This window comes from Chelon labrosus (genome assembly GCF_963514085.1).
Source record: "Chelon labrosus genome assembly, chromosome: 6".
Taxonomy (NCBI): domain Eukaryota; kingdom Metazoa; phylum Chordata; class Actinopteri; order Mugiliformes; family Mugilidae; genus Chelon; species Chelon labrosus.
Genome location: NC_140342.1, coordinates 12,120,061 through 12,136,420, shown reverse-complemented (window position 1 = coordinate 12,136,420; position 16,360 = coordinate 12,120,061). Strand labels below are relative to the sequence as shown.

The following is a 16,360-nucleotide window of genomic DNA, read 5'->3' as shown; positions in this document are numbered from 1 at the left end:
CTAATCCTTTTGTCTTATAGAACACTTTTAACTGACACCTGATGGAAATGCTGTTAACTGGCTTTTTATAGATCAGCGCTGTGCTAAGTTTGCCCTACATCAGCTATATTACATAGTTCATGTGGACCCATTAATTGACAATAGCCAGGTGCAGTGAGCAGAATTACAATACAGCATGTGTAACACTGGAGGGCAGCCATGTACAATGCCTGAACAGTGTGCATGCCATGTTCCCAGAGTGTGTGTGTGTGTATGTGACAGCTGGCTATGCCGTACTGGAAATACACTTTTGGATTTAACCCTAACAATCATCAGCTCCCCCAGCGACCCCAGACCACAGACCTCCACCCTCCTGTTAAGCCCAGCCCTGACTTGTGCTGGGAAACACACACACACACACACACGCACATCGTCACGCATAGGCAGAGTGCCAGCAGCCTCATCTAGTAGTGTCCTTGTGTATCAGATTAGTGATCACGGCTTCCTCTCAGACAGCGCTGCACAAACACACACACTGATGGATTCTGGACCTCGGCGCTCTCTGTCGCTCTTTGTAAGAGTGCTCATGATTTCAGCCACAGGTAGGGACGCTGGGCCGAGGAGCAAAATGTCTTTATATCTTTATAACATAGACAAACTGCTGCTAGAAAAATTATTGTGTTTTTTTTTTTTTTTTTTACAAAGCGTGTGTCTTTGACAGGTTCAGTGATGAAAGAGTAAAACGACAGAGCTCTATTTAGGTTTTAAAAGCACAACAGGTACCTGAACTTTATCGTACCTCATTATTTGGCAGGACATGTTCTGACTGACATATTTTGTTGTGCTCATATTGTATGTCGTAAATAAATCTGTTACTCTTGGTAACAAGGCAGAACTGAGTTTGTGTTTATTTAGCTGTGCTATTAATACCATGGAGTGTTGATATCTATGGGTTGTTAATAAAGGGTTATCAACTCTCCAATCAAACACTTTCAAACAGACAGGTAATCAGCTCGCTTCTTTGCTCTCGTTAGTTTAAAGGTTTGTCTTTCACTTCATTTGTTTTAACTGTATTTTTTTTTAAATGGTTTTAAAGAAAGATCTTTCATCCATGTTTGTCCTGATATGTTTGCAGACCTAATTGTAGACCAAATGTTGATTTGAAAGGGGCATCCATATACGCTGTATAAGTCAAAATTCATGTTAGTCAAAGGACGTATTTAAAAAGCAGATGCTGAAATATTCTGACTGAACCTCTAGTCTGGATCAAACTCCAAAAACACTGAATCCAGTGTCTGTAATGCATTTCAATAAAAGAGTCCCTGCCTGTTAAATCCTCAATCCTTTTTGTTAACAATGTTATGTGTTATTTTTAGAAACATCCTTAAACAGAAGACTTGAAGTAGTCCTCTTCATGACGTGCAAAGTAAACAGTAAAATTCATGGAGTGACAATTTAAATCCAGTGCCTTTTCACTGTCTGCTTCAGTTTCAGTCCACGCTGTATTTTCTGACTATGTTCTCTGTGCTTCGTCTGCAGCATCAGCCGTTAACCTTGAGGGAGAACTTTTCAAGGATTTGATGAAGGGCTACAACAAGAACGTTCGGCCCATGGAGAAGAGTGGAGACATCACTGAGGTCACCATCAAGATGACGCTCACCAACCTCATCTCTCTGGTGAGTGGAGCTCGGTGTGGCGTATCTGTCGGGGCCACAGCCCTTTGAGCTAACGTTATTTTACAAACGGTCTCCCCTCAGAATGAAAAGGAGGAGGCCCTGACGACCAGTGTCTGGATAGAGCTGGTAAACTCACACACACCTCAGCTCCTCTCGTCTTTTTTGCAGTGGCACATTTTTAACTTGCGATATTTGCCAGACCGATAAAAGTATTTCTGTACGTAGAAATGGTGCGACTACAGGCTCAGGTGGGACCAGCCGCCCAGGTCAGCTCTGTACGGGAACATCACCTCTGAGCTGCGGATCCCCTCCAAAAGCATCTGGCTGCCTGACGTCATACTGGAGAACAAGTGAGTGGTTTCACCTTCACATATGAATATGCTTAGAAAAAGGTCAGTGTTTGTCATTATAAGCATTTCTTTTAGCCAAACGGGTTGTTTTCTGTAACCCGCACCACCCCAGACAGACAAATGTGGAAAAAAATATGTGGTTAAACAACGCTCCATAGGGGAATAATACTGGCACTTACCAAAATTAAAAGTTAAATACAATCACAGTGTGTTTCTATAACAGTGTGCGAGGAAACCTTCAACGGTCTCCTTTTCTTCTGCTCTGCAGTGTGGATGGACAGTTTGAGGTGGCACTTTACTGCAATGCGCTGGTGTCTCCTGACGGCTGTGTGTACTGGCTGCCTCCTGCCATCTACCGCAGCGCCTGTGCCATCACTGTAAACTACTTTCCCTTTGACTGGCAGAACTGCACCATGGTTTTCCGGTACGTTTACATGAGATCTTTTATTATTCTATGATTTAGTCAGACGGTTTCTACTTATTAATTTCTTATTACTAAATATCATCTCCTTTAAGCCCTTGGTGAGCTTTCTGTGGGTGTTTAGACCCACCTAAAGCAACACCATGCAATGTTTGATGAGCAGTGCAAACAGAGCCCTCTGTGGCCTGAAGTTGTAACTACATGTATGTAATTCTTTCATATTAAATGCTGCTGGGCTTTAAGTTGGAGCAATGAGGCAATACAAAATCATCATTTCAGTGCAAACCAAGCAGCAATACTGAAAATGCTTCCAACTGAAGCTGAAATGCCAAAAACTGAAGTATAACAGAATGTTTTTATAACTTAACTGTTTAAATTATGTCAAGGGTTAATGTTACACATCATTTGGGATGTGGCAGCTTTGGTTATCAGATGGGTGCGGTCTCAGGTATCAATACGTTGGTGTCAGCCACCCGACTTAGTCTCTTGCACAATCTTTTTGACCATTTTTGAATTACCTGGGAGTTATGTTACATTCACACTAGTGGTGATTGGAAAACGGGATGTGAAGCGTCAAACTGACACCAAACTATGTGATGGTTGTAATGCTCTACATATCAAAGTGAAGATGGCTTCAGCTTTGTTTGGCGATCGAAGGACTTGGTGACACTCTTTCAACCAATCATGCATTTGTTTCACAAGTTAACATTTAAACAGAAGACGTCACCGACAACGTCAACAAGCACTTTGGGCCAATGTAGCTGGCCGCACTGACCATGTTGTAGCTTTTGTCGCTTATAGTGTGAACACAGAATCAGGAGGAGTCAGCCACAGCTAAGACGGCGACTGTCACACTGAGACACCACACTGAGCTTCAAAGCCGCTCTTCAGGAAACCTAAGGGTGACATATGGGTTTGTGCTTCTCTAAATACGGTTGGTGATACAAACCAGTAACTTACTGTCAACATTCTTGGCATTCTTTGTACCATTCACCCTTGTAACTTTAGGATAGACCTGTCCAGGGTGTACCCCGCCTCTCGCCCAATGACAGCTGGGATAGGCTCCAGCCGACCCACGACCCTCCAGAGAACAAGAGGTTACAGAAAATGAATGAATGATTGAACTTTTGATTTATATTAAATCACAAACATTAATGAAGATCCCTGCACCAAGTTAGAATACCAGTCATAGGAGGCGCTTTCACTTTGTAACAAGATGTTGAGTGGCTAAGCTTCTGCTGAGTTGGGCTGGCTTGGCTCATTATCAAAAACTAGGGAGTCAACTTTCACAGTAAAATAAAATAGTTACATAACGTTGGTTTAATAACCAAAGAAGGGATTTACATCACACAGTTATACACAAAGACCTGTCCAGGGTGGGCCCCGCTTCTTGCCCAATGACAGCTGGGATAGGCTCCAGCAGACCCCGCGACCCTTAACAGGAATAAGCGGTTACAGAAGATGAATGAATGAATGAATGAAGTTATACACAAATCAGTGTGAGGGCGACATTTTTAAGGGGAAAATGTTATAATCATTCAACAATCAACATTAAAATAAATGCAACATGACGTAAAACATATAACATTTCATTAAACTGTTAAATTATTGGATAAAATGAGAGAAAATCTGAAAGTTTCACACACTTTGGTTGATGCTTCTAAGGATGCTAGGGTTGTACTGGAGATTTCTGGACTCATGGCCACTAGCTAATATGTTTACATGCCAGGTTGCCTTGTGTTTAAATGAAATTCACAGTGTCCAAACCAAGAACAGTGCCTCCTTTATTCATGGTCCCTTTACACCCTGCTGTCTTGTAAAAGGGAATAGATGGCTGCGTTTGCTGTGGTGACAGACCACACGTCTTTTCCTTGTGTTCAGCTCCCAGACTTACAGCGCCAATGAGATCGAGCTGGTTCTCAAAGAGGAGGATAACCACACACTGGAGTGGGTGGATATTGACCCAGAGGCTTTTACAGGTATACCAATGTTAGTGAGAGAGATTCTGAATAATCGAACAAAATAGATATTCTAAGACGAAAACAGAATAAAAAATGACTTTGGTGTTTTCAGAGAATGGAGAGTGGGTGATCAAACACAGGCCAGCCAAGAAGGTGATCAACACTCAGTACAGTAAAGATGAGCTGGGGTACCAGGAGGTTGTATTCTTCCTCATCATCCAGAGAAAGCCCCTCTTCTACGTCATCAACATCATCGCTCCCTGTGTGCTCTTCTCTTCGCTTGGCTTGCTGGTCTACTACTTACCTGCCAAAGGTGTGATCTTTTGTCAGACATCTGGTGTTTAAACCAGAACCCATAATGTCACAACTCCGACTGAATTTTGGTTTGCTTTTTGCAGCCGGTGGCCAGAAGTGCACCATGTCTATTGCTACTCTTCTGGGCCAGACCGTCTTCCTCTTCCTTATTGCGAAGAAGGTTCCAGAGACTTCAAAGGCTGTGCCTCTCATTGGAAAGTAAGTTTATGTGCAGGTTTCAGTTCAGAAGTTCAGTCCAATCATCCAAAGCTGAGATTTATGAACCTTTGATTGCAGGTATCTGATGTTTGTGATGTCCGTGACCACCATGGTAGTGATGAACTGTGTGATAGTTCTCAACGTGTCCCTGAGAACACCAAACACTCACATGATGACAGACAAAGTCCGAAAGGTGGGACTGGGTCCTGATCATTGTCATTTTGAAGTCATCAGAAGTGTAATTGCCTTCAGGTGCCCGTCTAACTCTGTCTCACCCTCAGATCTTCCTAAACATCCTGCCTCGGCTGCTGAGGATGCAGATGCAACCGTGGACACCAAACGCATCAGAAACTGGAAGCGGCAAAATTCCGTCTACAGGCAAGAACACGGCGTTCCTGGCACCCTGCCGACGCCGCAGCTCTATGACTCTTATCACCAAGGCAGAAGAATATGCAACGAACACAGCTCGATCTGAGCTCATGTTTGCCAGACTCAAAGAGAGAAACGGATTGATGAAGTCAGTGTTAGAGAAGCTACGTAAGTATTTGAAAATGTTTTTTTTTTTGTGTGTGTGTGCGTTTAAATGTGTAGGAAGGTGCGTAACCAGTGACTATCTGAATTATTTTGCACAAAGGTGTTGGGCTGGAGGGAGGTACAGCGGAGCAGCTCAGCACCAGTCTAGCAAACGCCTCTCCAGAGCTGAAGCAGTGCGTGGCCTCCTGCAAACACATAGCAGAGACTGCACGTCAGCAGAACAACTTCCAGAATGTAAGATCTTTTCGTTAAATGTGTTTTATTTAACACCATTAGTTGAAAATATAACTTTAATGGGTTTAAATTAAGCTGCATACAATACAACCTGTCATGGTCTGTCTTGTCTAACCTCAGGAGAATGAAGAATGGTTCCTGGTTGCCCGGGTGATCGACAGGGTCTGCTTCATTGTCATGGTGTTGGTGTTTTTCATTGGCACCATTGCGATCTTCCTAACGGGCCATTTCAACCAGCCGCCCTCCTTGCCTTTCCTTGGGGATCCAAAGAAGTACCTTCCTCCATTAAACAATCTTACTGATATAGCAGACTTCCTGGTGTGAACCTGGAAGAAATCGCTGGATATTGTGCCTTCACCCAAAGTGGAAAGCTGACAGTGTCTGTCAGTGGTCTTTCACTAATGACTGAGAGAGATTTAAGCAGAGATTTGAGAAGATAGAGCTGTATGTACAGTATTTTCTGTATTGGTGCCAGTTGGAGGTCTGTGGACTGTCACAGAACTTCACCTACACACTACACGATACATGTCACGCTTGTTTATGGTGATAAAGCATCTGCTGTACAGTTGTGTGGATGCATGCTGTTATCAGCTGTTACTGACTGTTGAGGCTGTTCAAAGTAATTGTTGCATGTTTTGCTGTATAAGAATAAGGAGTTGCATTTGCTGGCTGCTTCACTTGCTGCTGATGTTTATATAAAATATAAAAAAGTCCATCGTGAGCCATGGTGTTGATCACACATGTAAGCATCGTACAACCAAATGTTCCAAATCAGTTCTTTTATCAATAAAAAGTACCAGGGTAAACTTTGTGATTTGCCATCCCAGAAACTCCTCAAACATCCTGCGTTACTTTTGAGGCTCACGGAAAGCAGAGACACCCCCAGTCCACAGCCAAAACACAAATGTACTGCACAGCACAGCACAGCCCCCCACCTCTGGAAGCAGGATCTCAATTACATGGCTGAGTGGTGCCTTTCTAGCCCAACAAAAGGCAGATCCGGCCGGTTGGGATGGAAACGGAGTCTGGGTGACACAGAGCTGGCGAATAAGAGCTGGAGTGAGTCGTCCAGAAACACTCAGCAAAGCCAAACGTTGCTACGTGAATAGTAACACACACACAGGTGGTAAGGAGGCTGGGGCTTAACCCCCCCACCCTTGGTCATGACTCGTCAAGATCAAGAGGGGTATCTTCCCCCTACAGTTAGATGACCAGAGTCTGTAGATGCCTGGAGGCTGGACACTGATGGTAAGCAAGAGACTTTTGATGCTTCATTGTTCTGTTTTCTGTTTTTCTTATATTTATTTGAACTATTAGGCAGGAGATGCAGCCGGATTTTAGCCAGATGATTTTGCAATCACCTATTAGCATTGGAGACTATTAGCAGTGTGGCACGCAGTGACCAAACTATGAGGCAGTGTGTGATGTGAATAAAGAAGAGGCTGGCTGCTATGGTGAGGATGGTGTTTATATTGCTACCAGGGAACTGTCTTTAGCCTGCTGGAGAAAACACAGGGTAGAGGGAAAAATTTCCTTAAATTATGCTCAAATTTTAAGCCACCTTTTCATTATAAAAAGTACTTATTTGTATTGCAAGTACTTTCCCAATACAGGGCTATTTATACTTTTAAACTCTAAAGATTGGGTTGAATTATTTTTTTTTAGTCAAGCAGTCCATCCACTTTCCAGATTTCCATTTTCAAATTTTTCTCCATTTGGTTGATTTCTTTTCTTCTTTTAATTTATAATGATACACTTTCAGAGCACCTATCATTAAGGATTATTAGTCTAACTACTATTCACAGGACGAACTGAACTGTGCAGGTTATTTTTTTTTTTTTTAATTTGAGCTGACTGTGGTTTTATTAAAAATGAACATTCAGGTTTGGATATTTTCAGTTTAATACCATGTCAGCGGTCACCAATCAGCCTCTTTCACTTGGCCAACTTGAGCGAGAGAAGCACATCCAGATGATCTTCAGAGCTTTCCAGAACCGCTGTGGTCCTTCTTTTGAGTGCCAGACTCACCCACCTGGACCCAAATCCCACCAAGAACCCCCTGACTGGGAATCTGAAGAGCAACTGTCAGATCTGGCTCCTGAGAGGAAGATGGAGAACGACTGCGTGAGGTCAACGGGGAAACGGGGAAACGGGCCAGGGGTGGAGGAACAGAAAGTTGGAGCTGTGGCAGGATCGCACTTTATGTCTGTGCTGGAAACAGTGAGTCGGATTAATGTCACCGCCAGACCAGAGCTGCAAGGTGAGTGGGAGGGATTACTTTTGTCTTTTATGTGTAAAACTGCCACTTGCATCGCAAAGCTGCGTCTGCTTCTGATTGCAGGTCCACAGTGTGTTTCCAGGAGGATTTACAGCATCACCACAGGGCGCAGCAGGTCACAGCTGTTTGTGGCTGTAGAAGGTACATGTGTTTTAACTAGGGATATTCATCTAATCTGCAATAATTATGTTATTCAGCATGTTTCTCAGCATTTGTTGATCTTTTTCGTTTCTGTCAGAGAGTTCCTGTTTGTGCCTCCAGTGCTGCGGACCAGCTCGGGCCTGTTCCTTGCAGGGCTACGACTGCCAGGGCCGTCAGGTCTTTTATTTTGAAAGGCCCTTCAGGGTGGACGCCTGCTGCCTCGGCTGCTGTCTGATGGAGATGAGAGCCTACACGCCTCAAAAACATCTCATTGGTACCGTATGTCAGAGGTAGGACAATTTGAACATTGTTCTGGTGTTATTACATTGATGCAGTGGTCGTACTTCTTTTAATCCAGTCTGATAAAGCCAGGAAAAAGAATAAAATAAACAAGTACCTAAATTTACTCAAGAATATTTATGCTGCAGAAATTTTAAAACTTTACGATCTCAGACTGAGCAACTTGTCATGTGAGCCTTTTTTTTCCATGTCACTCCCAGCCTCTGCCCGGCCACATTAGATGCCCAGGCCTATCTGTAAATAGCAGTGAGGGCCTTTACTGTTCCACTCAGCCAGGGTGTAGTCTAAACCTGGGAGAGTTAATGCACAAAACAGCTGTTTGCACAGAGACACAGCAACTGAGTCGCGTGGGGCTAGGAGGGAAGGAATGCGGCATCCTTCTTAATGGGAATGTTGGCTAATGGGAGGCACGTCGACACCCCATCTCCAGCAGCCACACCGAAATATTTCCTTCTTCATCTGGCCTAAATCTGACTCCTGCATTAAACGGAGTGCCTTTGTGTGTCAAATTTAGCGTCCTCCTGAAGCAACACGCTCGATGAAGTTGTTTCCAATTAGCACGGACCTGGCAGAGGTTTCAGTGACCAGAGATCGACATGGTATAAATATTCTCTCAGTTGTGCTAGAATAAAGCGTGCCCCAATTTGAACTCCCCTGACACCGAGCAAACAATGATTTTGGTGCTGCAGAATCATGACAGCTGAAAATGTGGTCAACCAAGCATCAAGACTGGCCTGAGCCACTGTGTGAAGTCCCAGCCAGCGTATCTGGCAGGTTTCTTATTGCGTGATTGTGTTAGGAAGCGTGTAAAGCCTCTGCGTGTTGGCTGTTTTCAGGTGGAGCATGTTCACCCCTCTCCTGGAAGTGTGCGATTCAGAAGGAGCGTCCAAACACAGAATCCAGGGCTCATGCTGTCCGTGCCGTTGCTTATCCAACCAGCAGTTCCAGGTTTATTTATATAACCCACAATACATGTACAACTGTACTTTTATTGACCATTGTTTTCACACGGCTTTGCGTTGCACAACAGATCGTCTCCAACATTGGTGAGAAAACAGGCACAATATGGAAGAAATGGCCCGGCTTCAGCGATGAGCGCAACATGGATCATGAATATTTTGGGTTGGAGGGTGAGTTCTGCCTACTGCAGAGTAAAAAAGTCTGCTGCCCCCAGTTGGGAACCGCTATTGTGATGTAATTTCCAGCAATCCCTGCATTTAGCATACATGCAGGATTCCATAGCCTCCTTTCCAGTTTGAAATCTGTAATCCTGCCATTTGCATGTATTTCCATCTCTAGTGCCACTGAGTATGGATTCACACACCAAACTCTTGCTTCTTGCTGCCACTTTCTTACTGGTAAGCATATGATTTGCTCTTATTAATGTTGTTGTGGTTTCAAATAATATTTTGCACTGAAAATAGTAGTCATACAGAAATACTGCTACTACTGTCAGAGTTATACTGTTAAACATTAACCAAGTCGTAGTTGGATTAGTTGGATCGAATTCATTTTAACTGAATTATATAATGCATTATCTCATATTTAGATAATCTATCTGCAGAAAGCAAGCACTAATGGAAATAAAATTAATTTGTGTAAAAAGTAAATGTGCTGCTGAATTGCAGTGGATTAGAAAAATGCAGCCACTCCACTGAAGTAGCTTACATGCTCTAATTATTTCTCTGCAGAATCACATGTTCTTTGAGATGAGCTGATCAGCGAAAGGGACCTCTCACATCTACTGAGAACCACCGGCCAGGTCAATGGAACAAGACGCTGCACCATATGAACCGAGGCTCCTGTCTCTTTAAATGGTGTTAATAAAGCAGTTTTGGTTTCTTAACAAGCTCAAAGTCTTCTCTTTAGACATCCGTTTATGGAAGAAAGTGACTCAGAAGCAGCTTTAGCAGCAGATGCATATTTAACATTTATTGCTATAATCCAGCAGGTGTACATCCAATAGTGTTTCCTCACTTCAGACACACACACCTGCACCCATCGTCATACCACCAAATATGGGCAGCATTACAGTCCTCCAACAAACCATAGGCGCTTTATTCACACAGATCCAAAAAACAAACAAACACCTTCCTCATGATAAAAACTGTAACACACCCTGGTCCTGGGCCCAGTTTCATTTCTTTTACTACAAAATGGAAAAGGAGTGAAGGTTGGTGTTTCCGGGACTCCTATACACCTTTGATGAGAACGTTAAAGCAGAGCCCTTCCCTTGTATTCTTTAAAGGCGGGATAAAGACAGAAGGGAAACCTGGTTCGGGTCGGGCTCGAGGCCAGGCACAGTGATTTAGGCAGCTTGGCAGTTCATCCTAAGGATGCCAATTACACAACCTTCTGCCCAACACACAAGATGATCCTCCTCGTCCTTTGGGATTCAACTTCCATGTCAAAAGATGGAACATTGTCGCTGATTCGTTTTAAGTGATCTCTGAAGCGGACATTATTTACAAATATATCGTACACAATAGAATCCGTTCTAGTTCCAAGTGATCAGAGGAACTGTAGTTAAAATACAGCACTGTAATAAAATAACATCTACCTGCAACCCTGTTTGAGTCCCAATAAAACAAATTAACACTTAATGTCAACAGCGAGTGTCATATCTAGTTTTATAACATATTGGTTTTGTTGTTTTGTCAAGTACACTTTGTCATCAACTAATGACCAGATCAGCAAACACCGGTCACACAGCCTCCCTTTGGCGGCAAGTTAACAGATGTTACAACTTGCATGAAAGAAAAAGAAAAAAAAAAAGTTAAAAAAGTGAAGGCTTTGCTCTTCTCCGGTTGATTAAAAATATCTCTTTCTTCGGCTTCTTTCAGTGTTCGGTTGAAAGGCTTTTCTGTTTCATTTCCAATTTGAAGCAATGAAGGAATAGTCTTCTGGCCTCTGTTCCAGGACTTTGGCTGTCTTCATAATACACAGTGGCAATCCACGCAGAGGTATCCTTCCCTGGCCTTGTCACCCCCTCCAACACATCACATCTACACCTACACAACAGAGACGATGTGAGTAAAACTGTAAAAAACAACAAAAAAAATACAGCATTTCGCTCACATTTCACTACCGCAGCTAAAGTTCTTACTCTTTGCCGAGTATCTCTGCGCGAGGGGCTAACGTCCTCCACTAGCATTCACCAGACCATGGAAGTCTTCCCATGCTCTGCAGACAGAGGAGGATGCAGAATATCATCATTCACAATAAGACAAACCGTTCAGAAACTTATGGCTTTTTAATAGAAGAATAGCAGCTGCATTAATTTAATGGATAAAACACATGATTTAAAAGGGAGCTACCACATGGGGATACATGATTCAATGAAAGCTAACATTAGGGATGGTAAATTGATAAAAACAATGTGTCAATTCTGTGATTGTTTTTCAGTTTTTCAGCATGAAACAACAGTTTTATCTCAGTGTAGAATCATCTAAATGGATGACAATGAGGTAATGACTGCACAGAATTTGTTTTAATTGTGTTTTCTTAGTCAAAGGAAATCCTGAATATGTGGTGCTAATCTCATTATAACACAGGAAATTCACTCTTGGTTGGGACGCGTGCAACATAGTGCGTCAAAAACACAAGGCATTCCTGAACTTAAAACTCATGTTGTATAGGGTGATGTTGAAAATCACTGCTGTTGTTTCCTCCCTTACTTGAAATGAGCATTTTGCAGATATCACAACAAGCACAGTTGCAGTCTTTTTTTTTTTCTCTGTACCATGACTCCTTCTTGCTGCAAGTTTACAGGTCCTTCTCAGAAAATTAGCATATTGTGATAAAGTTCATTCTTTTCCATAATGTAATGATAAAAATTAAACTTTCATATATTTTAGATTCATTGCACACCAACTGAAATATTTCAGGTCTTTTATTGTTTTAATACTGATGATTTTGGCATACAGCTCATGAAAACCCAAAATTCCTATCTCAAAAAATTAGCATATCATGAAAAGGTTCTCTAAACGAGCTATCAACCTAATCATCTGAATCAACGAATTAACTCGAAACACCTCCAAAAGATTCCTGAGGCTTTTAAAAACTCCCAGCCTGGTTCATTACTCAAAACCGCAATCATGGGTAAGACTGCCGACCTGACTGCTGTCCAGAAGGCCATCATTGACACCCTCAAGCAAGAGGGTAAGACACAGAAAGAAATTTCTGAAAGAATAGGCTGTTCCCAGAGTGCCGTATCAAGGCACCTCAGTGGGAAGTCTGTGGGAAGGAAAAAGTGTGGCAGAAAACGCTGCACGACGAGAAGAGGTGACCGGACCCTGAGGAAGATTGTGGAGAAGGGCCGATTCCAGACCTTGGGGGACCTGCGGAAGCAGTGGACTGAGTCTGGAGTAGAAACATCCAGAGCCACCGTGCACAGGCGTGTGCAGGAAATGGGCTACAGGTGCCGCATTCCCCAGGTCAAGCCACTTTTGAACCAGAAACAGCGGCAGAAGCGCCTGACCTGGGCTACAGAGAAGCAGCACTGGACTGTTGCTCAGTGGTCCACATGGTGTATCCATTTTGCATGTCATTCGGAAATCAAGGTGCCAGAGTCTGAAGGAAGACTGGGGAGAAGGAAATGCCAAAATGCCTGAAGTCCAGTGTCAAGTACCCACAGTCAGTGATGGTCTGGGGTGCCATGTCAGCTGCTGGTGTTGGTCCACTGTGTTTTATCAAGGGCAGGGTCAATGCAGCTAGCACTTCATGCTTCCATCTGCTGAAAAGCTTTATGGAGATGAAGATTTCATTTTTCAGCACGACCTGGCACCTGCTCACAGTGCCAAAACCACTGGTAAATGGTTTACTGACCATGGTATTACTGTGCTCAATTGGCCTGCCAACTCTCCTGACCTGAACCCCATAGAGAATCTGTGGGATATTGTGAAGAGAAAGTTGAGAGACGCAAGACCCAACACTCTGGATGAGCTTAAGGCCGCTATCGAAGCATCCTGGGCCTCCATAAGATCTCAGCAGTGCCACAGGCTGATTGCCTCCATGCCACGCCGCATTGAAGCAGTCATTTCTGCAAAAGGATTCCCGACCAAGTATTGAGTGCATAACTGAACATAATTATTTGAAGGTTGACTTTTTTTGTATTAAAAACACTTTTCTTTTATTGGTAGGATGAAATATGCTAATTTTTTGAGATAGGGATTTTTGGTTTTCATGAGCTGTATGCCAAAATCATCAGTATTAAAACAATAAAAGACCTGAAATATTTCAGTTGGTGTGCAATGAATCTAAAATATATGAAAGTTTAATTTTTATCATTACATTATGGAAAAGAATGAACTTTATCACAATATGCTAATTTTTTGAGAAGGACCTGTAGTTTCCATGAGCACAGATAAATTGAGTTTAAGTGGCATCGTTTTGTGCAACTCTCATCGCTAAAAGTTACTGATGGACTCGCTGAGGTGATTTTAGTTTCAAATCAGTCCTGAGCTGGAACTAGTTCTCGATCTAATTCCCATCCCTAACCAATGTGTACTGAAAACATAGAAACCAACATTATATTTGTTAATAGGTGTGAATGTTGTGACACAAGCATTAATTGGATAATTGTAACTGGCAAAATAGGTAATAGTAAAAATAGTAATTTGAATAATACTCCAAATTAGGAGTCATTTTTATTATTGGTTAAGATATAATAAGGTGACATCTTTTTCTCCTACAATCAACTGTCAAAAGATGTCTGTGAACATGCACATTCAAGTAAGTGTTAAAGAGAGAGAGAAGTTGGAGAGAAAAAATAATAAAACGCGAAGACATACATACTTAATGCTGTCAGTGTGTGTCTTGTACTCCATGATGGTGTTGGGAGGGAGGTTGAGGACTCTGCGCAGGGTGTCTCTGATGCGGGAAGTGGTCGACTGGTCGCTAGCGGTCTTATTCCAGATGGAGATAATGTCCTCCTGTGAGGAACAAAGCATAAAGAGAAGAGACGACTGTGAGTGTGATGAGACTGGGCAGCTGGTGACTACGTGCTACAGGTGCATGCATGTCTGTTGTTGGGTTTACCTGGAAGCGTACTGACACCACAGCCCCGCAGATCTCCTCTCCCACCATGAACTGCTCCCCTAGCATGGCCAGGATCAGGTTCTCCCAGCATCGAGACGCCAGGCCTTTCCTCAGACGGATGATCCACTTTCCACCCATCTTATTGGCATCATCCTAAACACATACGGGGTTTCAGAACAGGCCTTCCATTTCAGATACGCTACTAGAAAAATACAAGACCTCAGCAAATGTACCCACCTCCCACATGGGTTTAATGCCTTCTTTGAAGAGGTGGAAGTCACTATGACCAGTCAGGTCACTAGGCCGGATCATGTGACTATAGAAACGCCAGAACTGCTCCACCTTGGACAGATCAAGAAATGCTTACATTGACAACCGTGTGAGACTGAGTCAGCAATGCTTGCATATAAAGAAAGTGTCTGACGAAGGTGATAAACAAACAGCGTCCCCTCCCCGCCTATGCAAAGCCCAATAAAGAGGTCACGAGGAGCCACAGACCGATGCAAAGCTGCCGATCTGTTTGATGTTCTGCTCGTAACTCTGAGTGCTGGCTGGCCTCCCCGGGGTGCGCCTCGAGTACCAGAAGGTGTAGTTGTACTGAAGCGGGTGCTCTCCAGCCCCCGGAACCACCATCTATCGAGAACAACAAACCAAATCGGTCACACGTGTAACGCAGGAACAACAAATACACGTGCCGGCCTTCGACGGGGCTCACTTTTTTCTTGGCAGTGCTCTGCTCTTTGTCTTCGTCTTCAGTCTTTTCCTTCTCACCGTCTTTCGGTGAGCCTTGGTCCTGGTCGTGATCTCCACTGTCGTCATCTTTTAGTCTGGGTTGTATGGGAACACAAGAATCAAAACAAAATCACATTTATTAGTTTGAAATAAACAGGCTTACGGTATGTTAGGCTTGACAATGAAGTAACTTAATGAGAGTTCACCTTTTATTTTAGAAAGGTTTTAAATAAACTTTACTGTCACTTTGTAATGCTGCTGTTGAACAATATTGTACTACAGGGAGGAGTGTCTATAGTAGTTAATGTGCAATTATTTAAATAATAAAAAAAAAATAATAACACTGGACATGCTGAGAGTGAAGAGTACCCTTGAGGAAGGGAGTATTTACAACAGGGCTAGTGTGTCAGTGTGTACTGCATTAGTTAGAGCTCGATGAACCTGACAAACTGGGAATTTCGTGTACTTTTCCACAGTGTCGTGCAAAGATGTTGACTAATTATAATAACTGTGAATGCGCCTCCACTATAACTAACCTGAACGTCTTTAGCTACTGTCAGGCATGCTCTCACTCTTAGCCCATGGGAGTCGAGCCTGAGCCGAGCCTGAACGCACCTTCCCCCCCGCCTCTCAACAACTACCACACCGAGGCTCCGGGGCCTGCCAGCCTTCCGCCAGGCTAAGCTAAGGCTAACAACACATCGCGTTCACCCTTTATAACCCACCATTTACTCACTGCTATTGCTTGTACTCGTTTTAAATGCACCCGTGTGTGTGGACCACGCTCTCATGTGGGTTTATAAGCGCACACGGAGCATGCAGGGACCATGCAATAAAGCTGACACACCTCTCTTTTTTTTTTTTTTCATTTTTCTACACGCAACGCAGATTTCATTAAGATTGTGAATTTGCAGACACGACAGGGAGCCCACTCTCTGGTAGATATTCCACAGAAACTTTTAATTACTCACGCGTCAAATTTGTTGTTCATTATTTTCTAGGTGGGAGCCTTTCGGAGTCCGACCACAGCCTCCTGAATTCCGCAGGAACGGCGACGCGCACAGCAGAGACACGTGGACGCGCATGCCGTGTGTTGGTGGTGGTGGTGATCGTGGGGAGGTCAAGGGTGAGACACGGATTTCCTCATGGGTTCATTTGCACTCATTGGATAAATGCATTAAACAAATATATACATCTATGGC

General features: G+C 43.3%; 3 protein-coding genes across 4 annotated transcripts; 2 read left to right on the top strand and 1 right to left on the bottom strand.

The window, feature by feature from the left end:
* Positions 1–517: 517 nt before the first annotated feature.
* Positions 518–5,998, top strand: chrng (cholinergic receptor, nicotinic, gamma; the record flags this gene model as incomplete). The annotated part of the gene is made up of 12 exons (XM_084547368.1): positions 518–581; positions 1,519–1,655; positions 1,737–1,781; positions 1,881–2,005; positions 2,274–2,429; positions 4,308–4,405; positions 4,500–4,700; positions 4,786–4,900; positions 4,979–5,093; positions 5,182–5,437; positions 5,535–5,668; positions 5,789–5,998. 12 exons carry the CDS (start codon positions 518–520, stop codon positions 5,990–5,992), a joined length of 1,650 nt encoding a protein of 549 aa, XP_084403494.1. The 3' UTR covers positions 5,993–5,998.
* Positions 5,999–7,576: 1,578 nt separating this feature from the next.
* Positions 7,577–10,105, top strand: LOC311489932 (phospholipid scramblase family member 5; the record flags this gene model as incomplete). Its single annotated transcript, XM_084547245.1, has 7 exons — positions 7,577–7,928; positions 8,010–8,087; positions 8,185–8,377; positions 9,224–9,335; positions 9,418–9,517; positions 9,687–9,745; positions 10,079–10,105. The coding sequence occupies 7 exons, from the start codon at positions 7,577–7,579 to the stop codon at positions 10,103–10,105; spliced, it is 921 nt and encodes a 306-aa protein (XP_084403371.1).
* Positions 10,106–10,304: 199 nt separating this feature from the next.
* eif4e2 (eukaryotic translation initiation factor 4E family member 2) lies at positions 10,305–16,275 on the bottom strand. Of its 2 annotated transcripts, none has more exons than XM_084547432.1 (8): positions 16,130–16,275; positions 15,142–15,253; positions 14,925–15,059; positions 14,664–14,768; positions 14,427–14,579; positions 14,180–14,320; positions 11,494–11,570; positions 10,305–11,398 (listed from the first exon to the last, which is right to left on the bottom strand). In XM_084547432.1, the coding sequence occupies exons 1-7, from the start codon at positions 16,147–16,149 to the stop codon at positions 11,535–11,537; spliced, it is 702 nt and encodes a 233-aa protein (XP_084403558.1). In that variant the 5' UTR covers positions 16,150–16,275; the 3' UTR covers positions 10,305–11,398; positions 11,494–11,534. The 2 variants fall into 2 exon arrangements, with proteins under 2 accessions (XP_084403558.1, XP_084403557.1); XM_084547431.1 differs by having other exon boundaries at positions 14,184–14,320.
* Between the last annotated feature and the right edge of the window lie 85 nt (positions 16,276–16,360).

What these genes read in the sequence shown, in the direction of transcription:
- eif4e2 (XM_084547431.1), bottom strand. Translation starts at nt 16,149, where the DNA reads ATGAACAACAAATTTGACGC. An exon ending in AGAGCACTGCCAAGAAAAAA is followed by an intron (nt 15,060 to 15,141) that starts GTGAGCCCCGTC and finishes TGTTCTCGATAG; the next exon opens with ATGGTGGTTCCGGGGGCTGG. An exon ending in GCATTAAACCCATGTGGGAG is followed by an intron (nt 14,580 to 14,663) that starts GTGGGTACATTT and finishes GTATGTGTTTAG; the next exon opens with GATGATGCCAATAAGATGGG.